Source organism: Urocitellus parryii, chromosome 5 (assembly GCF_045843805.1).
Source record: "Urocitellus parryii isolate mUroPar1 chromosome 5, mUroPar1.hap1, whole genome shotgun sequence".
Taxonomy (NCBI): domain Eukaryota; kingdom Metazoa; phylum Chordata; class Mammalia; order Rodentia; family Sciuridae; genus Urocitellus; species Urocitellus parryii.
Window position 1 is genome coordinate 9,315,115 of NC_135535.1, and position 26,206 is coordinate 9,341,320.

Below are 26,206 nucleotides of genomic sequence, written 5' to 3' on the forward strand. Positions count from 1 at the left end.
GGGAAGCGCTGGCTGAAAGGGACCGTGGTGGCAGGGAGGCTGGTGGTGACGGCATCCAGATCTTTGGAGCCTGCCCAGCACAGCCTGGCTGGCCCCAGGAGTTTCAGGCCACCACCCCGAACGGCCCGGGCCACCCACGCCGCAGCAGCCCACAGCCTGTCCTGGCAGCGGGCCAGCAGGGCCATGACCACGGGCTGCAGCACCACCCGCAGCAGCAGCTCCAAGGCCTTGCCACTCTCGTGCTGGGAGTCGACCAGGCTGTAGAAGGCCCACTGCGCCATGGAGAACAGGGTCAGGCTGGCCTCCCACTGCAGGTGCCGCAGGAGGTGCAGGGTGCCTTGGCAGGTTCTGCGGATCAGCGTGGAGAGCAGCCGGAGACTCCAGATCCTGGCGAGGGTCAGGCGTCGCCACAGGATCCGCTGCACGGGCAGCAGCCTCTCCATGCACAGCCTGTGGACCAGGATGAAGGTGAGCGCCCCTGCCACCGGCAGGCTGCTGCACCACAGGAGGCAGAGGTCCAGGATGGAGACCGAGATGCAGAGCGAGTCCGGGCTGGTCATCTGTGCCTGCAGCGCCAGGAGGGGCACATAGAAGTTCGCCAGGCCCAAGCTGAGCAGGAGCAGGAGCAGGAGCAGGAGCTGCCAGATTCTCCTGCCTGCCCCGCCCCCTAGGGCCTCTCCCCCACAGCTGGTGGCGGAGGAGCAGGGTGAGGGGCTTTCATAACCTGGAGGCTCTGGGTCCAGGCTCCTGCCCCTGCGGAATGGGGCTGCACTCATACCACAAGCCCATATTAACTGACCTCGGCCTCAAGCGCCCTGCCTGTCAATTGGGCTGAGTGGTTTTGCAACAATCAATGACAGCACAAAAGATGCGGGTGGGAGCTCCTGTCAAGAGGGGCATTGTTGCTTCACGGGCGAGGCAGGCTGCCATAGGGAGTGTTGGGGTGTCCGTGTCCATTCCTCTCCTGACAAACGTGACTCCGTCCTGTCTGTGCGAGGCGATGACCTGCCTCACTCAGCTCCTCTGTGGCCCTCCGGGTCTCTCCATTTCCATCCTCCATGGGTCCTGTGAATCTTGTAGTGCAGCTGAAGCACACACCTCTGGTTTTACCTGCAGCAGAGAACCTCTGTCCTACAGGTATTAGAGCCAAACCCTGGACCCTTCCCACTGCTTGCAAGAAGCTCCTTTTTGAAAAACAGTACTGATGGAGGATCACAGCAAACAGTCGATCCATTTCTTTCCAGACTTTGGATTTCACTTTTGAATTAAGTTAGCGATCAGCAATCACGAAACCCAAGTGCCTTGTTAGGGATTGAGGGGTTGCTGTGAGCTCTTTGGTCTGGGCTGAGTGTGCACAGCCTCTCTGCGTCACTGGGAGGTATTCCGGGGACCATCAGCTGAATCCCACTCTGGCTCCTTTAGGAGGAAACCCCCTGCCCAGGAGAAATATCTAAACCCTTGGAGCCGGGGCTGGGGATGTGGCTCAGCGGTAGTGCGCTCGCCTGGCATGCGTGCGGCCCGGGTTCGATCCTCAGCACCATATACCAAGGAAGATGTTGTGTCTGCCGAGAACTAAAAAAAAATAAATAAATATTAAAAAATTCTCTCTCTCACTCTCTCTCTTAAAAAAAAAAAAAAAAAAAGACCAAGGGAGTCTGAATGCTTCTGGGTATCTCAGGAAAGGCTCCCTCTGGCCCTTTAAAAAAAAAAAAAAAAAAAAAAAAAATAAACCCTTGGAGCCAGGCTCAGTAATCCATCCCAGTGACTCAGGAGGCTGAGGCAGGAGGATTGTGGGTTCAAAGCCAGCTCCAGCAAAAGCAAGGCACTAAGCAACTCAGTGAGACCCTGTCTCTAAATAAAATGCAAAGTAGGGCTGGGGATGTAGCTCAGTGGTTGAGTGCCCCCGAGTTCAATCCCCAATAACAAACAAAAAAACAAACACTAAAGCCTTATTTCAGGCACAGTGGACTCCTTTGGCTCTTTGTTCGTTTTCATCATGAGGATGCTGTGAATCATGTTAGTAATGTTCATTTTTTTTTTAATATTTATTTTTTTTTAGTTCTCGGCAGACACAACATCTTTGTTTGTATGTGGTGCTGAGGATCGAACCCGGGCCGCACGCATGCCAGGCGAGCGCGCTACCGCTTGAGCCACATCCCCAGCCCAGTAATGTTCATTTTTGGTTTGGCTACATGGAGGTTCAGAACTGAACGGCAGGGCGACTTACCTCTGGCACAAACACAGAGATCTCTTGATTTTGAAAATGTATATTTTGAATGTGATCCTACATCTCGATGGATTTCTCTTTCTCTCTGTCTCTGAATGAATCCAGCAGCACTCTGCCATTAAGCTATACCTTGGCCCCTTTTGAGACAGAGTTTCCCTAAGTTAATAAGCCCTCAGACTTTCTTTCTTTTTTTTTTTTTTTTTAAGAGAGAGTGAGAGAGGGGAGAGAGAGAGAGAGAGAGAATTTTAATATTTATTTTTTAGTTCTCGGTGGACACAACATCTTTGTTGGTATGTGGTGCTGAGGATCGAACCCGGGCCGCACGCATGCCAGGCGAGCGCGCTACCGCTTGAGCCACATCCCCAGCCCCAAGCCCTCAGACTTTCAATCCTCGTGCCTCAGCCTCCTGAGTCGCTGGGATCATAGGCATGGCCACAACGCTGTATAACTTTTTTTCTTTTCTTTCTTTGGCAGTAGTGAGGATGGAACCCAGAGTATGCACATACTAGGCAAGTGTGCCACCCCTGAGCTACACCCCCAAAACCTTGATGGGTTGCATACATCTTGGTAAGTAGCCTTAAATCTGTACTTTTTTATTTTATTTTTTTAAGTTCTAGGTGAACAAATAACCTTTATTTTATTTATTTAGTTTTACGTGGTGCTGAAGATCGAACCCAGTGCATCACACATGCTAAGCAAGCGCTCTGCCACTGAGCTATAGCCCTAGCCCCCTTTTTTATTTTGAGACAAGATTTCAAGTTGCCCAGGCTAACCTCCAACTTGTGATCTCCCTGCCTCAGCTTCCCAAGTAGCTTGGATTACAGGTGTGCGCCACCACGCCTGGCTCTTCTTAAACCTGAACATTCCACTTTTTGAGACAGGGTCTTGCTATATTGTCCAGGTTGGTCTTGAACTTCTGGGCTCAAGTGATCTTCAGCCTCAGCCTCCCTAGGAGCTGGGACCATAGGCATGGGCCACCACACTAATGATGGGGGTGTTCTTGGTTCCCAAGTCAGACATGGTGAAAATCCAAAACTAGAATCAGATAGACTTGGGCTCCATCCTTCATTAATTGTGTGACTTTTGTCAAGTTATCAATATCTTGGCCTTAAGCTTAATTTTCTCTGTAAAAAGGGAACAACACAAAAACAAAACCAAAAAACTTCTTAAATAATTTGGCAGCAAAAACTAAATTAACCTGAAGTTATTAGGCAGCGTTGTTGTGGAACTTGAGGAAACACCTGGTTCTTGGGAAGATCTGGAGGGCAGGACCCGAGGTCATGGGACAAATGTGCAGCTATTTGTATTTCTCCTGCTATGTGTGACTGTCATCCCTCCCATTTGCAGTTTTGCTTTCCAAGGTTTGTAATCTGCAGTTTGAAAATATTAAATGGAAAATTCCAGAAATAAACAATTAATAAGATTTTGTTGTTGATGTTTTGGTGCTGGGTACTGAATTCAGAGCGTTGTGTATGTTAAAGCACATGCTTTACCAATAAGATATACTGCCAGCACTAAAAATTCATAAGTTTTTTTTATTTAATTTTTTTATTTAATTTTTTTCTTTAGATTTTATTAAATCATAAATGTACAACAGCTTCTTTACACATGGGGCTGGGGATGTGGCTCAAGCTGTAGTGTGCTTGCCTAGCATGCGTGCGGCCCGGGTTCGATCCTCAGCACCACATACAAACAAAGATGTTGTGTCTGCCGAAAACTAAAAAATAAATATTAAAAATTCTTTCTCTCTCTCTCTTAAAAAAAAAAAAAACTCTACACATGCACTTAAATTTTTTAAAGGAAAACATTATGTCTTAGTACATCATGATCCTGGCTAATAGCTTTTCAAAACTTTGAGAAAAATCTTAAAGTTTTCACATGTCACCTGAAACTTACAAATTTAACATATCAAAGAAGGAATGCTTCTACACTCTTACAAAGACTGCTAGAAAGAAACAATTAAAAAGCTAAGAAACCGGGCTGGGGATGTGGCTCAAGCGGTAGCGCGCTCGCCTGGCATGCGTGCGGCCCAGGTTCGATCCTCAGCACCACATACCAACAAAGATGTTGTGTCCGCCGAGAACTAAAAAAATAAATATTAAAAATTCTCTCTCTCTCTCCTCTCTCACTCTCTCTTTAAAAAAAAAAAAAAAGCTAAGAAACTGTCTCAAAGGCTTTCATTATTTTTATTTTTTACAATCCTTCCCCCACAGTAAGGTAATGTTATTAAATAATCTAATCCATTTCCAAAATGGCTCTCTGAATCTGCTCTGGTGTCTTCTGCCATATCATTGCATATTTATGTATGACTGAGATAAGAATTTCCTTAACACTGTTATTTCGATAACCTGAAGCTGTTGGGTTACCTTTGGGCTCTCATCCTCTCCTATTTATACAATGAGCATGCGTGCGGGCCGGGTTCGAAGCTCAGTATCGGCTCCTCCCACCATAACCCTCACTTCCTCCAGGACCATAATTTCCTCTACCACGTCACCCATGTTTCTGCCACCCAAGTCTCCACTCTTCATTAGACTATATTTAGAAGGTTGCTGGTTATAATTTCCAAAATCATTATAACTTCCACTTCCATAATTTCCTCCTCCTTAGTTGTCATAACCACCTCCATAGCCCCCACCCCGTTTCCATATCCAGATCCTCTACCACCACAGCCTCCTCTTCCTCCTCCATAACCAGGGCTATCTCCCAAATCACCACTTCCAGGTCCTCCTCCAGATCCATTAGAGCTATCCCCCAATCCACCTCCGCTTCCATATCCATCAGATCTTCCTCTAAAGTTGCCCTCCTCTTCCACTCCTGGAACTTTGGACTTTTTGCATTTCTTGTCTAGACAAAGCCTTTCTCACTTCTGCATTGTGACCATTGATGGTGTGGTATTTTTGCAATACCATTTTGTCCACAGGATCATGGTCATCAAAAGTAACAAAACCAAAGCCTCTTTTCTTTCCAGACTGCCTATCCGTAATTATCTCAATGGTGTCAATTTTCCCATATTCTTCAAAGTAATGTCTAAGGTGGTGTTCCTCGGTATCTTCTTTAATTCCGCCAACAAACAGCTTCTTCACAGTCACATGAGCCCCTGGTTTTCCAGATTCCTCTCTTGCTACAGCTCCTTTTGGCTCAACCACTCTCCCATTAATGGAATGAGGTCTTGCAGAGATGGCAGCATCAACCTCAGCCTTGGATGAGAAGGTTACAAATCCAAATCCTCTTCATCTTTTGCTTGCAGGATCCCTGATAACCACACAATCTGTAAGTTTTCCCCATTGCTCGAAGTAGTTTCTTAAACTTTCTTCTGTGGTTTTAAAACTTAAGCCACCAATAAAGAGTTTACGGAACTGTACCTTTTCTCTCTCCATCGCGGACTCAGTCGCTTCAGCCCCATTTCTCGCAGGCAAGTGAGATAAGAAAGATCTCCGCAGACAAACGCGAACCGGACTCGTCCTGGCGCTGTAGTGAGAACTGCCGCTGAAGAGCACCTCCACACAGGACCGGCGCTGCCGCTGCCTTTCTAGAACCGTCCTCGGACTAACTCCAATTTACTTTTAGAATGGACTTGGTTCTTTCTTTTCTTCTCTCTCCCAGCTCCTCCCTAATCTCTACCCTCCCTAATCTCAGGGGAAATGGGATTCAAAAATTGGTAAGTTTTAAGTGGTCTTTACTATAGTGTATATACAGCACGCGCTAGCGCGCGCGCACACACACACACACACACATACACACACACACACACACACACACACACACTTTTTTTTTCCCCTGCTATTTACCCAAATAACAAGACTGGGGATTGAACCACCCATGGGGGCTCTACCACTGAACTAAAATCCAAACGCTTTTTATTTTTTGAGACAGGATCTCAATAAGCTGCCCAGGCTGGCCTCAAGCTTGTGCTCCTCCTGCACCAGCCTCTGAGGGCACCATAGGTGCTCCCCACCTCCCGAAGCAATAGTTGTTCTATTATATTACTTGCTAGGGTTGATAATCTCACAATGCTCAATTGATGTTAAACTTTACCAAAGGGATGTGTTTGTGTGTGTATGTGTGTGTGTGTATCATATGTAGATGAAAAACATGGTGTATACAGCATTCAGTGCTATCTGCAGCCTCAGACAAGGGAGAGGAATGTCTTGGAATATTATCTCCCTCAGATAAAAAGCAACTATAGGGAGTCACATTTCTCTGTAGAGTGCAGAGAGGATAAATAACACAGTACACAGTATGTGCATCATATTAACTTTCTTTCTTTTTCCCCTGGGTACTGGGGATTGAACCCAGGGGCACTGGCTGGCTTTGAACTCGCGATCCTCCTGCCTCGGCCTCCCTCAGCCTCTGCAGTCTAGGATTATAGGCATGCGCCCTCGCGCCTGGCCTCATGTTTCCTTTCGAAAGATCCAAAATGTGCTGGATTTCAAAACACCACTGACTCCAACGATTTCCAGTAATAGATTGAGGACCTATCAAATGCTGCCTCTCAGGGACGCTGTGAGGGTTAAATGAGAGAATGGTTTTCACCCCACCGTGGGTGCCAAGGCCGTGCCCAGGATCACGACGCCCGGGTGGGAAGGAGGAGGTCGGGGCACGAGCGAGGCCAGGCGGCAGCCTCGGGGGTAATGCGGAACCTCAGGTTCCTGGGAAGATCTGGAGGGCAGGACCCGAGGTCGTGGCGCGGGCTCGGGACGCGGAACCCTGCAGCTGGATACCAGAACGACCCAGGCAGGGCTTGAGGGAGCTCGCGAAAGCCGTGCAACTAGCTCACCCCATCGAGCTGCTTCTTCAACTCCGAAACAAAATGGCAACAACGCCCATGTGGTTAGGCTTAAAACTGGCTATCACATGTGAAAGAAGCCTACAGCGGGGTTATTCAACCCCCGACGACTACAGCCATTTTTCTCTCTCATAAAGTTTGGCTGCTGCAGAACACCGTAGACCTGTCGCAGTCCGCGCGGTCACCCAGCGTTTCAGTATCTTTTTAATGAGTCTGAACTCTTCCGCTCGCCGTAGGGCCTCTAAGTAGATTTTTTTTTTTTTTTTTTTCTGAAACCTGCGTCCTCTCAGAATTTACGCTAGGTGTGGGAAAGCGTGCGTGGAAGTGGCGCCCCGTACGCCCCTCCAACCCGACGTCCGCCGCGGGCGCGCGCTCGCACGCCGGAAGGGGCGGAGACAAGAGGCTCTTTATATATCGTGTACCAAGGCCCAATCGGCCTCTACCGGCGGGATTTGGCGGCGCGATGGTGAGTTTCTTAATGGCGTCTTTGCTCTAGGCTTCAAAGTCGGCGTGGTGGAATCCGCCGCGCATCGTCGCCATCTCGGCTTGGCCGGTCCCGGGAGCTCGTTCTGAGAGCGCAGGGGATACAGTAGGGACTGCAGTGAGGCCTATTTTTCTGGAAACTCGCGAGGCCTGTGGGGAAGGGAGTTATGGAGGAATACCCTGGGATTTCGAGTCGGCCACCGAGCGGCCTTGGGGCGAAAGCTGGCCTGGACGCCCAATTGAAGCCGTAGATGGTTTCTGGGCTCCGACCTCGCCAGATTTTAGCGATAGTTGTTATTAATCCTCAAGAGCAATTTGCCGGGCCAGGAGGGCCTTGAGTGGGACGCCCGGTGTTCTGGTAAACGGGGGCCTGCGCATGCGCGAGGGGAGTCTATTGGCAAGAGTTTTAAAGGGTCCCTTTGGAAATACCTTGGTGCAACTTGAAGGCCTCTAGACTCGCCAGAAACCTCACATGATGAACTTATTGACGGGCGGACAGAATCTGTGTGCTGATTGTCATGTTCTGATTTGGCTCTGTGAGTCCTGTTGGCCTACTGTGTACCACGCTGGCTCTGTCCCAGGGGCCGGAGAGTACTATGGTACCATTATTAGTGACCAGCTATTGTCCCGTGAGTCGCTCCACTGGTGAGAATCTTGATGACAAATCATCTGTTAACATGGTTTTTAATATTCTAGTTCTCTTAGAGCACATAGGATGACCTTGTTTCTTGTAAAAATAGTTCCCAATCAACATTCAGAAGGAGGCAGTGTGTTGTGGGTGATCCTGGTCTTGCTGGGTGTCTAGTTAAGAGTCAACATTGTGGGATGAGTGTGCTGGGGCACATTGGTAATCCCAGCCACTCTGGAGGCTGACACAGGAGGAGCAAAAGTTCTAGGGCAGCCTCCGTGTCTTAGCGAGACCCTGAGCAACTTCCACCCTTTCTTGGGATAAAAAATGAAAATGCTGGGGATGTGGGTTCAATCCTTGGTACCAAAAAAAAGAGAAACTCGTGGTTGAGTATTGGGAAGCAGTGAAATGAGAGCTGCCTCTTGTTTGGGTGCTGATATATATATATATATATATATATATATATATATATATAAAATTTTTTCCCCCCCAGTCTCACAGGAAATTCTCCGCTCCCAGACATGGATCCTTAGGCTTCTTGCCTCGAAAGCGTAGCAGCAGGCATCGAGGGAAGGTGAAGAGCTTCCCAAAGGATGACCCTTCAAAGCCTGTCCACCTCACAGCCTTTTTGGGCTATAAGGCTGGCATGACTCACATTGTCCGGGAAGTTGATAGGCCAGGATCCAGTACGTACATGCTACTGTGTCGTCTAAGTTGGGGGATGGGAGTGTTGAATTTTAGGACTGATGTTTAAGTATACTTATGGAGGCATGGAACATGCTGAGTAAATTTGTGAAGAGCCACAACATAGTGATAACTTGGTGACCTTTCACTATCAAGGCTGGAATATACACTGCCTTTATTTACACTTGGTTGGCCCACAGCACTAGCTTTTAGCACTTAGTTTATATTGTCTACCTGAGTAAATTTAGATCTGTTATTACATACCATTGTACTTGGGACTCTTGTCCAGGCCACAGATTTGTCTGTTCCTAGAGATTGCTTAGGTTTCTAGAGAGAACTGAAGCCGTATTAGAGTCCTGATGTTGGGTTTAAGTTAAATGTAAACACTTGAAGGAGAAGGTTGTGTGTGGCCACCTTGTGTCTGCATTCGTGTCAGCTCACTCCTGTCCTATTTTCTGCCTTCAGAGGTGAACAAGAAGGAGGTTGTGGAGGCTGTGACCATAGTGGAGACACCGCCCATGGTGGTTGTAGGCATTGTGGGCTACGTGGAAACCCCTAGAGGCCTCCGAACCTTCAAGACCATCTTTGCTGAGCATATCAGTGATGAGTGCAAAAGGCGCTTCTATAAGAACTGGTAAGAGCCAGAACATGCAGTTCCAGCATTGGGCTGCAGAGCAGGGAGACCCTGTACAGAGCCTGAATTCTAGTGGTGGGAAGCTGTTGTCTCCTTTTTAAGTTGGCCTCTTAAATAGAACCAAACCTGGAGGTCAACTTTAGCAGCACTGGTTCTTGATCTAAGAACTAGCATCTTAATTCTGGTCAGCCTAGTCCAATTGGTTGACTGTGTTCCTTTGGCTGTTTGTAACTCCCCAAAACAGGAAAGATAAGGCAGTGGTAGTGTTGGGTTCTAGCCCTGGCTTAGCACCCTGGTTTCTTAATAGTAACTGAGAATAGTACCTGCTAAGGTAAAGAGAAGGAGCTTTCTGGTACCCTGGAGCAAGAATAGTGCTTTGAATACCCGTGACTTATATTAACCTTGTTGGACCTCTGCTTAGCTCCGCTCGGCTCTGCCCGATGAGCTTCATCCAGGCTCCGCTTGCCGGTGGAAAAGGCTCCTTAGAAGCCGGCAATGAGCCCCATCCCCTGGTGGTGCCAGTATGCCTTCCGCTCACCCCTCGAGGGTGATGAAGGTCTGCGCCCGGCCCCTTCCCCAACTCTGCTCTGCTCCTGAAGGCATAAATCTAAGAAGAAGGCCTTTACCAAATACTGCAAGAAGTGGCAGGATGACATGGGCAAGAAGCAACTGGAGAAGGACTTCAATAGCATGAAGAAATATTGCCAGGTCATCCGCATTATCGCCCACACCCAGGTAAGCATGTGCTGTGTCATCTTGTTGGTGATGTACCTGATCAAGTAAGACTTTATTTTTCATGCTGGGGATTGAACCCTGGGCCCCTTGCATGGTGGGCAAGCACGGAAGGGTTTGAGTCTTCCAGAAAAGTGCTGCTCAGATGTAAGCTCACAAGGGTTTTGTGCCCAACCAGGATTGGTTGAGTTTAAGACTCAGATTCCTTATGAGGGCCCCTCAAGGACATATGGTATCCTCAGGAGGGTCCCTATATGCGTAGGTCTCTCTCTTTCCAGCAGAGGGCACTGTGTCCTCACTGCGAGTGAGGAAACCATACCTCATTTGGGAAATCCCCTTTCAAATTTGTTGACCCAACTGGTTAAGTTAGTTGTGAAATGCTGCATTGATGTGAACTGAGTGGGCCTTTTGTTGGCTTGGTAAAATAGGCACCTCTTGTCTAGTGCGGTCCTAGCTTCAGGGCCTCTATAGCCCTGTGAGGTTAGAGATCACTAGATGGGTGAATGGATGGATGGTAGAGGGTTTTTTTTTGTACTGGGATTGAACCAGGAGACTACCACAGAGCCACATCCCCAGCTCTCTTGGAGACAGTGTCTTGGCTAAGTTCCCCAGGCTAACCATGAACATGGGATCTCCTGCCATAAGGAGTAACTAGGACTATAGGAATGTGAGGCCAAGCTTAGCTGGGGTACAGGATAAGCACCTTTACCAGCAACCCTCAGCTTGTGCTTCGGTGCATTTTTTTCTAACCCTTAACACCTTATGTAGGTTTTTGTTTGTTTTTTTGGCACTGGGGATGGAACCCAGGGCCTTGCGCACTAGCCAGCTACTCCTATACTGAGCCACACTCCTGCTGTCTGCTGTTTACCAGGCCTTCCTGTCCAAATCAACTTTGTTAGTAGAGTAAGGGTAGATGAACTGGCTAAAAAGACAGTAACGGGGACAGGGCTGTCAGCCTCCGTTGATCTACCAGAGGGACTCCGGGCCTGAGCTGAGCTGTGCCTGCTCTTTCCTAGATGCGGCTGCTTCCTCTGCGCCAGAAGAAAGCCCACCTGATGGAGATCCAGGTGAATGGAGGCACCGTGGCTGAGAAACTGGACTGGGCCCGGGAGAGGCTAGAGCAGCAGGTCCCAGTGAACCAGGTGTTTGGGCAGGATGAGATGATTGACGTCATAGGAGTGACCAAGGGCAAAGGCTACAAAGGTAAGCTGTGCAGAGGCTCACGTTGTTGTGCTGAGCCTGGGGGGAGGTAGCGTCAGGCCCAGCTGTTCTGTGATGAAGCCTGGAATGTGCGCTGGGCACAGCGCCCGAGTCAGACTGAGGAACCATTCCCTGTTGCCTTCCTTCTGAGAACAGCCCTGTGGTCAGCCTGGCTGGGGTTTTGCCCTTGGGCACTCCCAGCAGGAAAGGGCCAGTGGTGTGAGTGCCAGGCCTCTGTAGCAGTGCTTGTTCTCCCCAGGGGTCACCAGTCGCTGGCACACCAAGAAGCTTCCCCGCAAGACCCACCGAGGGCTGCGGAAGGTCGCCTGTATTGGAGCCTGGCATCCTGCCCGTGTGGCCTTCTCTGTGGCTCGGGCTGGCCAGAAAGGCTACCATCACCGCACCGAGATCAACAAGAAGGTGAGAAACCCTGAGGGGCTGTAGTCCATGTCGCTGTTTGGGTGGCAGCCTGTGTTGGGTGTCAATGGGCCTCAGATCTTCACTGGTCTTGGATGGTTCTGGTTCTTGGGGGTCAGGATACTTGCAGGATGCCATCAGGTGGTTCCAGGAAGGACAACTCTTGGTGTGATGAGCAGTGGCCCTCTGTTTATAGGCCTGCCCTGGGCACCTGGGCATTTTCTCTAGTAGTGTCCTTTTGTTTGGCATAGGGCCTGAGTCTGGGGTGCTTGGTGCTTGACTACTGAGCTACATACATCCCCAGTCTTCTGAGACAGGTTCTCACCAAGTTGCTGAGACTCCTTTGGACTTGAGATCCTCCTGCCTGAGCTTTATAGATGAATACGGATACAGTACCTTTATTTTATTTACTTATTTTTATGTGGTGCTGAGGATCAGATCCAAGTGCTCTAATCTTGCCCCTAGTGATTTATTTATTTATATTTTTTGCGGAGGGTGGACTCTGTCCTATTTGGGGGACTCCCCCTTGACACCCCACCCCGAGGCACTCAGACCTGTCTTCCTAGGTGCTGATCCTCACGCATCTCTTTCAGATCTATAAGATTGGCCAGGGCTACCTCATCAAGGATGGCAAACTAATCAAGAATAATGCTTCCACTGACTACGACCTGTCTGACAAGAGCATCAACCCTCTGGTGAGTGCTGGACTGCCTCCACCTGCAAAGATGCCCTGGTACCCTATGGAGCTGCCCGGGCCTTGGCTTGGGGTGAGGGGCCTGCTGGGTGCAGTCAATCATTGGCCCCTGCACAGCACCCTGTTGTGTGCCTTGCAAGTCATGTGTCTAGGCCCTCTAGATGGGGCTGGCTAAAAAGGTAGGGGTTCAGGCCCAGCTGTTCTGTGATCAGGCCTAGAATGTTTACCGGGCGCTGGAGTCAGACAAGGAACCATTCCCTGTTGTCTTCCTTCTGAGAAACCCTGCAGTCAGATGGCCAGGGACAACCTGACCCCAAAGGTCTGCCATATCTGCAGAGCTCACGGGTCTGCAGGGCAGCTGCCTCCATGCTTAATCTGCTGACCCCGTGGCCTTGCTTTTTCCCCAGGGTGGTTTTGTCCACTATGGTGAAGTGACCAATGACTTCGTCATGCTGAAAGGCTGTGTGGTGGGGACCAAGAAGCGGGTGCTCACTCTCCGCAAGGTAAGACTGGGTGACCTCCTGCATCCTTTCAGGATCTCACCCCTGTGGAGAATCACAGGCTCAGCCTTTGGTGCTGAGCCAGGGTGGGAGGGTTGAGGGAGGGGAGGGCATTGGTTTCCCTTTGACACCAGCTTTGAAGTCTGGAGGAGGAAATTCCTAGTCTGGCTAGTTGGGCTCCTGTGTTCATGGGCATCCTGTTCTCAGGGTCCTCTTGCTCCTCTGCCTGATGGGACAGGTTTAGATCTTGGGCCACTAGATGGTGCTGTGTGGGTTCTTGGCCTCAGTGGGCCTTGAGCTGAGATGCTGGGGAGCCTCTAAGTCACAGCCCCCTCCCCCTTGCCACAGTCCTTGCTGGTACAGACCAAACGGCGCGCTCTGGAGAAGATTGACCTTAAGTTCATCGACACCACCTCCAAGTTTGGCCATGGCCGCTTCCAGACCATGGAGGAGAAGAAAGCATTCATGGTGAGCCCTTTTGCCAGCTACCTCGCTCTGGGGTTAGGGCTGTGGTGGTGACGGCCCATCCTGGGTGCTCCCCTCCTTGGTCCCCTAGGGAGTGCTTACTCCTGCCGCTGCCTGCTTCATCTCTGGCCTTCCTGTCTCCACAGGGACCACTTAAGAAAGACCGCATTGCCAAGGAGGAAGGTGCTTGATGTCTGGATCCTAAGCAGCTGGCTGTGGCCAATAAAGCTTTTTAGTGACATTTGCCTCTGTTTTTTTCTTGGGAGTAGCAAGGCTTCAGAGACAAAGGCCTGTGTGCACAGAGGCCAGAGGGGCCTCTGCCACTCTCTGGGGCTTTGGTCGCCTCTGACCTTCTGCCTACCTGGCCCCATCTCTGGAGCAGACAAGATGTGAGGGGGAAGCTAAGGCCACACCTGGGAAAGCCAGCCTGTGTGTGTGTAGGGGGGAGTGTTCTGTGTCAATGTTTGTCACCAGGGTGAGGCAGCTGAGCCTTAGCTATGGAAGTCTGTTCTGTTTGCACAGCTTGGGTGATGCCAGGGCTTTGGAGAGAGGAGCACTTGATGTTCTGGTGCCTGAGGCAAAACGAGGTCCATCCAGTGCACAGTGATCCTGCTAATCCACGCAGGTCGCCTTCCAGTTGTGGCTTGCTCAGGTTCCTTAACCAAGAATGGCAGTGGGAGAGGCCATGTCACGCAGAAGTGGTGCCTCATGGCTTCTGGAGTAATTAGAAGGGTTCTATAAAGGCATGATGTGGCCTAGAGGTGCAGCAGCACCCAGGTCCTTAAAAGTGACCATTCTGGGCTGAGGTCTTTCCCTTTGGGACAGACCTTGATGTTAAAGCTGGGTTTTGGGTTGAGTGCCACCTCTACCCCTTGTAGGAACTTGTCCCCCAGATTATGAGCCATTTCTGTTAACAGGAGGGAGTCCTACCTTGCTCAGCCCCTCTTACTTGGGTCCTGGTAGCTCTCAAATGAGGTGGCCTTCAGGCTAAACTCCCCATTACATGATTTAATTGCTGAGACCTGTGAACTGCAGGCAGCCTAGTGGGTGACCTGTGAGTGGGGATGAGGCTGCAGGTGGCTCTACCTTGAGGTTCTGTTATCCTGCGAGCCCAGCTGTGGGTGAGGGTCCTAGCTTCACTGCACTTAAGTCTTTGGCCGCCAGGGGGAGCCCCTCAGTTGTGCTGCAGGTATGGGGGGGTAGATCTCATCCCACAGTCCAGGGACTTCACTGCACAGCAAAGGCTGTTGGGCTCCGGGCCCTAGGTCACCAGTACCTTGGGTTGCGGAGTTTGGCAAGAAACTGTCCAAGGCCAGGGCCTTTTTTCCCTGGGGCCTCTGGGTCTTCCTGGTTCAGCCAGGCCTGCTGGGGCTGTGGCAGGACCCCCTCCCATTGCTGCCACCCTTGGCTTCTGGAACCTCCTTTCCTGCTTGGGGAAGGAAGGCTTTGCTGGTCTGAGGAACAATGGCTGCGCCTCATCCCCTGCCCAAGGCTAGGTGTCCAGTTGTGGTTGTGTCTGGATGCGGGGTCCCGAGAACAAAGACCCCTGGGGTGGCTTCCAGGCTGAGGGCACTTGCAGGCCGTCAGTGGAGGCTGCCTCCCCGCAGGTCCACCTGTCCAAGTTACAGGGTGCCTTTGGCAGCCTTGGTGAGCAGGGCAGGGCCCTCACTACTGACCATCCCTTCCCTGACCCCCCTGTTGGTGACGTCACATTCCACAGCAGTTCCAGGCCTAGGTCTCCTCAAGTCCCAGCTTCTGGAAGGCAGGCCTTCTGCCAGGATGGTTCCTCAGAAGGGACCCCAAGTTCGCTGTCCAGCTGGGGCTGTGAAGGCCAAGTGCAGAGCGCTGGTGGGGCACAGGGTTTTGGTTTTGTGATGCACAGTCCGCTGTCTGGACATGGCAGGGACCTCCAGCTTCCCAGGGGCCTCTGTTCCACTCCGGGAGGCAGATGATGAACAATAAAGGGGGTGGGTGGCTTTAGAAGAGATAAACTGTGAAGAAACAGGACACTGGGATCCAAAGGAGGAAGGCCCGGGCCTGGGGGGGGGATCCAGCCTGCGAAGCTCTGTGGGGACAACACCCAGGCAGAGCAGCAGCACAAAAGCCCTGGGCAGGATGAGGCCTCCCTGTCCTCAGCTCCAGGAGGGGCAGCGCCCTGGCCTTGGAGCTCATTGAGGAATGGAGTGGGCCCTGGGCAGGTCGGGCCTGCAGCAGTCCCTGGGACTAGTGGGTGGGTCGTTGGCTCCTGTGCCTTGCCCCTCCAGGTGGCATGGCGTGCACTTCCTGTCACGTTCTGAACTCCCAGACCTCCTGCCTCTGGAATCTGTGGCAACAGAACACGGAGTCTCATTCCAATCCCCCTGAAAACGAAAAACAGAAAAGAAAAAACCTGCTGGGAATTTCTGAGCAAGTGGGGACAGGGAGGTGGTGGCAGGAGCCGCAGTTGCGTTGCCTTAAAAGGTGCGTCAGAGCCAGAGTCTGCAGAGCTCACAAGGGATGGCCCCGGGGCAGAGTGGAGGCCAGCTGGCTGCACCTGGTGGCTCACCCCAAAGTGCTCCCAGCCTGGAGCCTGGTGAGGCCTTGCCAGGGCAATGGGCCGTCGCCTGCTCCATGGCTCTCGGCAGGCAGCTGCTCGGCAGAGGCCTCGTGGTCCAGCCCTGCCTCCCTGTCCTCCAGGCAATGCCCCCCAACTGCCCACCCACCCAGTATCAGTCCTTTCCTGGGCCCAGCCTCTGGTCAGCTCCCAGGAGCCCAAAGAGCTTCCCCTTCCCCTCAGGCGCAGGCAGGCCCAGCAGCCCAGGCTGGACCACGGAGAGGAAGCCCCCAAACCCAGGGGAGGCAGGACGGGAGCACCCACAGGCTCTCTGGAGTACAGTTGGGGGGAAGCATCCAGAACCTTCCAGGGCCCAGCCTCACGCTGACTGAGGCCACTCTAGGGACAGGCGGACCTAGCTGGGAATGGCTGCACCAGGCACCCAGACTGCAGGGCTGTCCCTCAGGCAGGTTCCACGGTCCAGCTTGCCGGGAAGAAGCCGAGGCTGAGGTAGGTAACTCGCCCGAGGTGCAGCGTCTCGCCCCCACCCTGTGCCATGAGGGGACAGAAGGCATATCTTGACTCATTTATTGAACACCTACTATGTGCCACACCTCGTGCTAGACTCAGAGTTGTCTCATCAGTCCCAATGACCGCCATTCCCACTTCACAGGTGGAGAGTGAGGCCTGACTGGTCCAGAGACACCCCCTAGATCACACACAGTAGGCTCCTTAGGTGTCGTTCTCACTGAATGAGCCCAAACTGAGGCACAGAGATGAAGCATGGTTCCCTCGGGGCAGACTGCAGGAGAGGGAGGCCAGGATTCGAACCCAGGCTCCGAGCACCCCCTGCTCCCCCCTCCCTGGAGAGCCTGAGGGAGGGGTCCCCGCAGCACCCTGTGTTCTCTGCCCCGGTCTCAGGACACCTCATGGCCCCTGCTTTCTCCACAGAAGGGGGTGCAGGGCTGCCTCCCTGGCCCTCCCCGCCAAGTCCCCCTCGGCCAGGCAGAGGAGGAGGCTGTGAGCGAAGGCGCTAAAGATAGCCGCTGGCCACTTCCCCCTCCCGCTGGCCACCACCTCAGAGCCAGTGGCCACCCCAGAAGGCCTCCATCCAGACATCCGCACCCAGCCAGACTGCAGAGCCTGGTCACCCGGCCCAGGGCAGAGCGCAGGGGCCCAGGTGGTGGTCACGATGGTGACTGTCACTGAGCCTCGCCACACCTCAGGCTGGGGCCAGGCAGGGGCCCCTAGTCCCACGAGGTCCCTCCACCAAGGTCTGAGCTCAGAGGGGCACCGGCTCCTGTGAGCACACGGCTCCAGAGACACCCGACGCCAGCAGGACTCCTGTTTCCACCATGGCCCAGGGGACACACCAGCCTGGGGACACCCCAGCCTGGCGGCACCCAGGCCCGTCAGGACGCCATGCCCACGCTGTGGCAGAAGCACACACCAGGGAAGCTGGGTCACCACCACCAGGCCTTTCCTCCCGAGGTGGCTCCTGGACACCCACCAGCACACGGCTGGCCCCACCTCCAGCCACCGGGTCCCTCAGGACCCAACCCCCCTGGGCCAGCACAGTAGCCAGTGGATGTCACCCATCGTCCCTGGAGGTCAGTGTTCTGGGGCACAGAGCAGGGGCTGGAAGGGCAGCCCGAGGATCTGGAGGGACAGACGGGCCCCCTGACACTGTCCTCCAAGCACCCAGGTGCGCCCCTCGTCCAGTGCAGGGCGCTCCCTGGCCCAGCGGCCTCCCTGGCTGCACCGCACATTCGTTTATTCATGTCAGCAACGTTTATGAAGCGCCTACTACGCGACCGGCATCGGCCCCTCTGCCTCCAGCTCACCCCAGGCTGCTGTGCCTCAGCCACGCAGACACTAGATGGCCCGCCAGGCTGTGCCTCCAGGACCTGTCGGCAGTCCTGGCTCGGTGTGCGGGAGAGAGCTGGCCAGGGCCGGAGGGCTCAGTCTCCTCCTAGCACCAAACTCCCGCTCTCAGGGCTGAGCTCGTGGTTCATGAATGGACTGACTGTGTGATGTGTGGGCCCTGCTGGGACTCCAACCCAGGGCCCAGGGCCGTGCTGGAGGTTAAGTGGCGGATAGCTTCAGCATCTCTGATCTGAAGTGCTGGGGCCTAGGGGTGTCTCAGATTTGGGAGTTTTTCAGATTTTTTAATATTTGTATGGACTAGTAACCAGAAAGATTGAGATTTCCTAATCCCCAAATCCAAAGTGCCCAAATTGGGAGGCTGAGGCAGGAGGCAGAAGTTGAAGGCCAGCCTTGGCAACTCCGTGAGAGCCTATCTCAAAATAAAAATAAAACAGGGGCCGGGCTGGGGCTCGGTGGCAGAGCACTTGCCTAGCACGTGTGAGGCACTGGGTTCGATCCTCAGCGCCGCATTAAACAAATAACTAAACAAGTGAAATAAAGACATGGTGTTCACCTACAAACTACAAAGAAAAATTTAAAAACCCCAAAGGTATAAATAAATAAATAAATAAAATTAAAAATAAATAAATAAAAACGGAAAAGGGTGGTGCTGTAGCACGGTGGTAAAGCACCCCGGGGTGCAATCCTCAGTACTAAGAAAAGAAAAAGAAAAATCAGGAGCTTTCACATAAAATTCAAATGTCCATCTTCCCTCCAACTGGGACAACCGCACTATCCGCCTGGAGCTGGGATGCTGCTGCCCTTCTCCGGGGCACCTCCCCCTGACCTGCAGGTTGTCCTCCCACCCGGGAGCTGGGCCGCCTCTAAGTGCTGTGGTCCCAGAGGTCAGCAGGGCCCAGCACAAAGTAGGTGCTCAGCGAGGGACAGGGGGGGGCAAAGGCAGGGCAGAGGGATGAGCGCGGGGCCCCTGGGCGTCCCGCGAGCCTGCCCCGTGAGCTCGTGTGACGCGGGGCTTCGGCCTCAGGAGCTGGCCGGCTGGGCTCTTATCTTTGAAAGCCTGATCCATGGCACCGTCCTGGGAAGGATCCGGAAGGTCCCGGACGCCAGAAGTGATACAGGACAGCGCGGCCTCCCAGGCCTGGGAGATTTATCCTGGCACAGACCAAGGCCCTGGAGCCTCCTGTGCCCCACAGGAGGACCCAGGACCTCCCCTCACCCCTACCGTGTCACCAAGCAGAAGAGCAAGTCACAGGGAGCCACCCGGGACATGGAGAGACCTTCCCACGTCCTTTGGTCTGTGGGAACTCTTGTATAACCCCCCAGGACACCCTGGGTACGGTGGGGCGCACCTGAAGTCCCAGCTTCCGGGGAGGCTGGGGCGAGAGGGCCGCTGGAGCCCAGGAATTCAAGGTCAGCCCGAGCCGCAGAGGGACACCCGTCCCCAGGTGAAAAGCTAGAAAGAGGAAAGAAAATACCAAATGGTCAACCCGGTGGCTGTGGGGTATGGACAGCGGCCAGGCTGGGCAGGGGGACAGCTGGCCCTGGGCCAGCTCCCTGGGAACCCGAGGTGGGGCCCGCCTGGGCCTCGGTTTCCTCGTCGGCAACCTGAGGTCTCGGGAAGGCTGAGGGCCACGGTCGGTGCGGGTGGAGAGGGGCTTCCCGGGAGGGGGCCCCTGCTGAGTGTGAGGATGGACCCCTGGAGGCCCTCCGAGGGAGGCAGTTCGTCTCAGGAGCCCCCTTCTGCAGTCGGATGGGGTGAGAAGTGGGGCTCGTGCCTCTGTGTGTGCCAGGAGCCGTCCTGGTTCTGACTTGCTCCTAACCCCTGGGCGGGCAGGAGGAAGGGGAGAGGGCAGCGTCAGGAGGCAGGGGCCAGTGCCTGGCGGACCCACCCTGCTCGCCTCCTGGCCTGGCTTCAGTCACCTCCTCTTGGGAGCCTCTCCAGGCTCCTGTGCCAAGGTCCCCTGATGTGGCCTTTCGCCCTCTGCCTTTCCCTGACTGTCCCCAACACCCCTTTTGCTGCTTTCAGCTCTGTGACCATCTTCCAGGCCACATGAGATCTTCTTGATCCAAGGTGCCCAGGCTGGCCTCGAACTTGAGGTCACCCAGCCTCCCAAGGAGCCGGGATGACAGGCACACACCGCTGTGTCAGGCTCTGACGCGGGTGCTGGTGGCTGGGTGAAAAGATGTGGGGTCCAGAGCAGAGGTGGGGGACCAGCCAGGAGGCCAGAGAGGGTGGCACTGCAGCCGCACCACAGCCACGCTGCCGAGACCCTGTCCCCAAACAGAAAATAAGAAAGGGCTGGATGCAGCTCAGAACAGAGCCCTGGCCCAGCCTGGCCCAAGCCCTGGACTCCATGCCCAGCAAAGCAAATTCCAGACCAGGGCAAACTGTACCCCTCCTCTGCTCCCAGCCCTGCAGAGTGCCTGCTGGATGCAGAGCAAAGGCCCGAGTCAGCACCTGGCCCTGCCGCCTCCCCATCTCACCTCCCTGTGGTCCCTGCCTTCAGCCCCAGCCAAGCCGCCTCCTCCTGTAGCTCTAGCACGGCAGCTTGACTCCACCCCAGGGCCTTTGCACGGTCTCTGCTTGGTCCCTGGCCTGCTGCGCCCTGGACGTTCAGCCGCGCCAGCTCCTCTGTCCCCTGCCCCGTCACTTCACTGTCCTGCTCCCAGGAGGGCAGGGCGGGACCCTTTCTTTTGGCCACTGTCCTCCAGGCTGCCAGACAAGTGGGGGTGGGAAGGACGTGGCGTGGAGCGCGGGAGGAGGCTGCGGCCACTTCCCCAGCAAACTGAGGGAAAGCGGAAGTGAGACAGCCTGGGCGGCCGAGCGTTTCCTGCAGCCCGGGCCAGGCCGCGTCCGTGTTGGTGTGACCACGTGCGTCCGGGCATGGTGGGGGTGGCCGGTGGTCCAGGTGGGTGGCGCTGGGGGGCTCCGGCCTGACGGTTCTGGGTCCTGGGCGCTGGCTGTCCTGAGACTCCACGGTGCCCGGGGCTCTGGGCTGCTGTCCTGCCCCTAGTGGACGCCTGGGGTCACAGCCTGCAGCTCCTGGCGGGGTGCCAACCCCAGCTCTGCCCCCAGCCACGTGACCCACCCCGGGCCTCAGTCTCAGAACCTGGAAAATGGGAATCAGACGAGTCGTCCTGTGCCTGCGGGGAACGGAGGCGAGGAGGCCAGGCCAGCGGAGGAGGGGGCGCCTAGTGCGGGGGGGGGGGGGGAGGCCCGAGGCCCAGAGGAGGCCGCTCCCAGGAAGGTTCAGAAGAACTGGCCGCTGGAGAGGGCGGAGGGAGGGGCAGCCCTGCTGGGCCAGAGGACGAAGCCCCCAGGGAGGGGCGCTGGGGCTGTGAGAATCTGCCTGGTGGGAGGATGGGGCGGCCCACGGCGGCCACAGCCAAGCTCACTTGAAGGCCTCTTAGACTTGGTCCTGGGCAGCGGGGAGCCACAGGAGGTGTCTGAGCAGGAGCATCAGCGGGACGCAGGCTGTGAAGAGGACACGGTCACACCCAGCACCCAGCATCCAGGTCCAGGGCCGTTGGATGAGCAGTTAGAGGACCCGGCTGGCGGCTGGCGCAGTGAGAAAGGCCCAGGGGCCGCAGGAGGAGCTGTGGAAGCCTGAGGGCGTCCTGCAGGAGGGGCCTGCGCGTGCTGGACCGGGCATGAGAGCCGCGGGCACCAGCTGACCTCAGGCAAACCGCTGCCCTCTCTGTCTCAGCTCCCAGCTGCCCAGCCAGGGACCGACCAGGGCCCTCCCTGGGGTCTCAGCTCCCACTGGGCAGTCAGGGCTGGGCGTCTGCCGGGGGCTCATTCAGATTTTTTTTTTTTTTAATTTTGAGTCTGGATCTCACTGAGTTGCTCAGGACCTCGCCAAATAACTGAGGCTGGCCTCGAACTTTCCATCCTCCTCTCTCAGCCTCCTGAGTGGCTGAGATTCAGGGCAGGAGCCACCAGGCCCAGCTCAGGTTCCTGATCTTGCCCGAGACCCCACCTGCCTCGGTTTCCCCGGTGACGGGCTGCGGGTGGAGCAGGGAGGATAATAATGGTCGATTGTGGAAGGCTTTCCCGCCGCAGGGACCAGATGCCAAGGATTGTTTTCCATCCTTAGGAGGGTGGGCCCTTCCTGCGGAGAAAATTCCAGGCTCCTGCAGCCAGGAGGGAGCGAGCCTGCCACCCCCGGTGACCACCGCTTGCCGCCAGCCCCTGGCATCCACCTGGTCTTTCTCCTCTGCTTCTCTCTCTTGGCCTCGGGGCCTGGGCTTGTTCCCAGCTTCTCCCAGCCCTCCCGCCATCCTGTGGAGGCACAGCCTCCTGGCCTCCTCCTCCTGGGCTCCCGTCCTGTGGAACACTGGGATTTGAGGAGTTTTCTGGTCCTCAGAGCCCTGCTCCTTAAGGTCCCTAAATCCAAGTTTCTGGGGTCTGATCTGCGTCTGCCAGAAGCTGCGTCCTTGGGGTGTCGGGTCCTGAAATGTCTTGGGAGTGGAGCAGGAAACGTCCCAACAGCCACTGAGGGTCTACAGTTTTCTGGTTCACAGGCCCTGTGGTCCTGGTGGTCCTGGACGTCTTGTCTGTGTCCCTCTGATGCCACCTAGCAGGTGGGGGGGTCCCGGTGCTGGGGGCTGGGGGAGGAGAGGGCCCAGGTAGGGTGGTGGCGGCCAGGTGCGCTGCTGTGGGTGTGGGCGGCAGCTCTGGTGCTGACAGCTGGGCAGAGGCCGCTGCCCGGGCCTCTCACAACTGGCCCTGACCCAGGAAGAGGAGGGGACGGCGACAGGAGGGACCCAGGGGCCAGGCAGGGGACCTTCCTCCTCTGTGCCCCGGCTGTTGCTGCTGCGCTCACGCTCCCGGGGCTGGGCAGGGGCGCGCAGGGCGTGGGGAGGGGCTTCGCGGCCCCACTGAGCGCCCAGACCCCCTGGGCTCCCGGGACGCCGGGACCGCACCTGGGTCACCCTCCTCCCTGGGTGTCGTCCCCGTCACAGTGTCACAGTCAGCCTCCCGTTCTTTTCCCTCCGTGCCTCCCTCCGGCCATCTCTGGGATGAGTTGGGCTGGCGTGGACCCCTGGGGGCCCTCGGCTGCCCCCTCCACCTGGTTCCCCGGCCCTCTCCTCGGCTCCCTGGGTGGAGGGGCTCCGGCTGCCCAGGGGCCTGCTTGGCGGGCTCCCAGCGGCCGTGGGAGCTGGAATTCGGCGCGGTCCCTGGCGTGCGCTCTGCCTCCTGCCTGCCGGGGCGCCTCCTCTGACTCAGGGCCAGGAATTCCTGCCGCTGTTCCCCGCGGGAGGGGCCCTGGCACAAGCTGGAAACCGGGACAGGGAGGGAAGGGAAGGGACACAGGGCCAGGGGGGCCTGGCAGGGGCACGGTGGAGGAGGGGGCACAGGGTCCGGCTTCATCCCCCAGCCCTATCGTTTCAGCTCTCCCACGTGCTCAGGTGGCCACTGTTCAAGAGGCCTCCTGTGCCAGGCATATAGTAGGTGCTCAATAAAGTAGCCCTCGCTGGGCTGCAGCCCTGGGAAGGGCAGAGAGAAACCCCGTCTGCAGACACCGGAGAGGAGGTGCAGAGAGCGTCCTGTGAGGAGGCAGCGGGTGCTGGGCAGGCAGCAGCTGGGGCCTGCTGCTCCGGGGGCTCAGGGGCATCTCTTGGTGGAGACACCTTGGTGGAGGTGTGCAGAGGCCAGAACCGCCCAGGGGACATGCAGATGAGCTGGAGACCCTGACGCTGGGGTGGTGGGAGGACAGTCGGGGCACCAGCCATCCCTGACGACCACAGGGTGCTTCTGGCTGCTGAGCGCAGAATGGGCAGTGGCCAGGCAGGGGGTGCGACGGGGTCCCAGTGAGAAAGGACGCAGGCTGGGACCCAGAGGGTAGAGGTGGCAGGTTCTGGAGGCGTCCCGAGGGAGAGCCTGGCTCATGGGCAGGGTGTGGGCAGAGTTGTGCTGAGTGCTTAGCGGTTGCAGCGTGTGCCATTTCAGTGGTGCAAATACTCCTACCCCCCAGTCCCCAGGACGGACCCGGGGCTGCACCACGAGCCGCATCCCAGCCATTTCTCTTGTCTTATCTTGAGACGGGGTCTTGCTGAGTCGCTCAGGGCCTCGCTAAATCGTTGGCCTCAAACCTGGATCCCCCGGCGGCCTCAGCCTCCGAAGTTGCTGGGATCACAGGCGGGTGCCACCGCGCCCGGCCGGTCAGGGTCAGTTTCAAGCCGCTGGGCCCAGTAGGTGAGACGTGCACAGGAGCACCCCGTGACGTCACCCTGCAGCATTGCCACCGTCCAGAGGCAGGAGACGCTGGGACCTCGGGAGCACACGCAGCGGGAGAGCTCCTGAAAGCGCAAGTTTGAAGGCTTTAATGTCTGGCAAAGGCTGTGTTCGAAAGCTGGCTGCAAGATTCCTGAAGATTTAGCAGCAGCTGAAGGAGGTAAGTCGCAGGAGGAGCCACTGAGGAAGGTCCGGGGCCTGCCGACTCTGGTCATCCTGGAACTCAGCCGCCCTGACCAGCCGGCCCAGAGGGCGTGGGGGGGGGCCTTGGGCCAGGGGGCGAGATGTCCCAGGGAGCTCCCTGAGGGACAGCACCCTGTGGGGGGTCGGGGGCTCCTGTCCTGCCTGCCCCCTCTGGCTGTGACACGGGGTGGCTGTCACCCTGCAGACCTGAGTTTTCCCATCCGTTAGGCCTTCCCCAGCCCCAGGGCCCCTCACTCTGGTTTCCGAGTTGCGTGGGGCCTCTGTCCCTGTTGGGCTTGGCCCTGGGGCTGCAGACGTCCCTCTCTCTCTTTTCGGGTGAGTATTTCTGACACCCACCTGGCCTGCCCCAGCCTGCCCGGTCCCCCAGCTGTGTTGCCCTGGAGCCTCTGGCTGGCTGATGATGTCACCCTGGGGAGACAGTGACTTCAGGAGGGGGTTACCCTGCCCCAGGCTGCCCAGGCCCAGGGCCAGGCCTGCTTCCTGGGGGAGGGGGCTTCGTGGGCTTACCCTCCTCTTCAGACACGTCCTGGCCCCCCTGGACCCTGGGCAGAGATGAGGTCTGACGGGGAGGGCGCTGGGCCTCCCCAGCCCACCTGGACACCCAGAGGGCAGGGTGGGGGTCCCCAGGGCCGAGCGAGGAGCCTGGGCTCAGCCCTACCCAGCAGTGTGACCTCGGGAAAATCACGGTCCCTTGCCGGACATCAGCTCTTATCTTGAACTAGGGGTCAATTTCCAAACTCAGGCCTTGAGGCTCATGACGGTGGAGAGGAGGCCGGAAGGTGGCTGGAGCAGGTGGCCCTGGAGCTGGTGGCTGCAGGTTTGATGCCATCAGCGGGGGGTGATTCAAGCGTTGCTCTGCGTTAGCTTGGTCCTGGCCCCGTGGGCTCCACGCCTCCCAGGACTGTTCCCTGGTGGTCCAGAGCCCTGGCCTCCCTGCGGGCACCCACTCCACCTCGCTGCCGGAGCCGAGGCCACGAGTCACCCCTTCACCCTCAGCAGCACGGCCGAATCTCACTGGGTGCAGAAGCCAGTGGGCGGGGGGCACCCACAAGTCCTGTTGCATGAAGGTCAAGAACAGGAGGGGCACTTGGTGGCAGAGAGTGCGCAGCCTTGGGGACGGGGTGGGTACAACTGACTGGAGCACGAACAAGGTGCTTCTGTGGGGAAGGCTCTTGCCCTGATCTGGGAGGGTGCTGGGGTGCTCTGGCGAGAGGCTGTCGGAGCCTCGTCCTGATGCTTCTCTTTCTTCATCAGCAAAAGACACGAAACCCTGACTCTACATTTTCCATTCTGGTTGGGGGGTGGGGGGCAGGCAGACATTGGATAAGAAAAACAGGTAAAAATGTCATAGATGGACATCAGGAGGGAGAGACCAAGGACGCCTGCTGGGTGTGGCGGGGGACGGGGCCAGTCTGCAGGTGTCTGAAGGGTCCTGAGGGGAGCACGGGAAGGGGCTCTCGGCTCCTGGGGAGAGAGGGTCCCTGGGGAGGGACCTCATGCTGGGCTCCTCACTAGAGTGAGGCTGGTCACCACAGGTCACGGAAGGCCCTGGGGAATGAAAACCCACGGGGGTGGAGGTGGGGGCTGGTGTTCACGGGCTGATGTCCCCTGGGCTCCTTCGCCAGCAAGCACTTGTCATCTGGCCCCATCAGTCCGTCCACACCCGGGGTGGACATCTCCACCGGGGTGGACGGAGGAGCAAACTCGGTTTTCAGCAGAGCTGGGCCGGCTCTGGACCCGATTTCTCCTGGCTGCGTCCAGCCTCCGCCCCCTGCGCTGAGCTGTGCCCTGCGGGAGGTGGAAAGCGCGTGGGCCGGGGATCCACGCTGACCTGGGTTGGCTCTCAACATGCTGCTGCCTCGCTGGGTGGCCTTGGCAGGCCTCTGTCCTCCCT

The 26,206-nt window shown here is 56.1% G+C and overlaps 1 protein-coding gene, 4 non-coding genes and 1 pseudogene across 6 annotated transcripts; 5 read left to right on the forward strand and 1 right to left on the reverse strand.

Annotated features, from left to right (window-relative positions):
- Window positions 1-4,491: 4,491 nt before the first annotated feature.
- LOC113198655 (heterogeneous nuclear ribonucleoproteins A2/B1-like) lies at window positions 4,492-7,186 on the reverse strand (annotated as a pseudogene). Its single transcript, XR_013343648.1, has 2 exons — window positions 7,005-7,186; window positions 4,492-5,695 (listed from the first exon to the last, which is right to left on the reverse strand). The product of XR_013343648.1 is annotated as a heterogeneous nuclear ribonucleoproteins A2/B1-like (transcript).
- A 259-nt stretch (window positions 7,187-7,445) lies between these two features.
- Rpl3 (ribosomal protein L3) lies at window positions 7,446-13,689 on the forward strand. The gene is made up of 10 exons (XM_026411463.2): window positions 7,446-7,479; window positions 8,618-8,810; window positions 9,274-9,442; window positions 10,042-10,177; window positions 11,191-11,377; window positions 11,634-11,794; window positions 12,385-12,486; window positions 12,893-12,988; window positions 13,334-13,453; window positions 13,597-13,689. The coding sequence occupies exons 1-10, from the start codon at window positions 7,477-7,479 to the stop codon at window positions 13,639-13,641; spliced, it is 1,212 nt and encodes a 403-aa protein (XP_026267248.1). The 5' UTR covers window positions 7,446-7,476; the 3' UTR covers window positions 13,642-13,689.
- On the forward strand, window positions 7,964-8,027 carry LOC113198679 (small nucleolar RNA SNORD43). The gene has a single exon (XR_003302880.1). It is a non-coding gene; the product is annotated as a small nucleolar RNA SNORD43 (small nucleolar RNA).
- LOC113198682 (small nucleolar RNA U82P) lies at window positions 9,987-10,041 on the forward strand. Its single transcript, XR_003302883.1, has one exon. It is a non-coding gene; the product is annotated as a small nucleolar RNA U82P (small nucleolar RNA).
- Window positions 11,439-11,531, forward strand: LOC113198680 (small nucleolar RNA U83B). Its single transcript, XR_003302881.1, has one exon. It is a non-coding gene; the product is annotated as a small nucleolar RNA U83B (small nucleolar RNA).
- Window positions 12,682-12,774, forward strand: LOC113198681 (small nucleolar RNA U83B). Its single transcript, XR_003302882.1, has one exon. It is a non-coding gene; the product is annotated as a small nucleolar RNA U83B (small nucleolar RNA).
- Window positions 13,690-26,206: the final 12,517 nt, after the last annotated feature.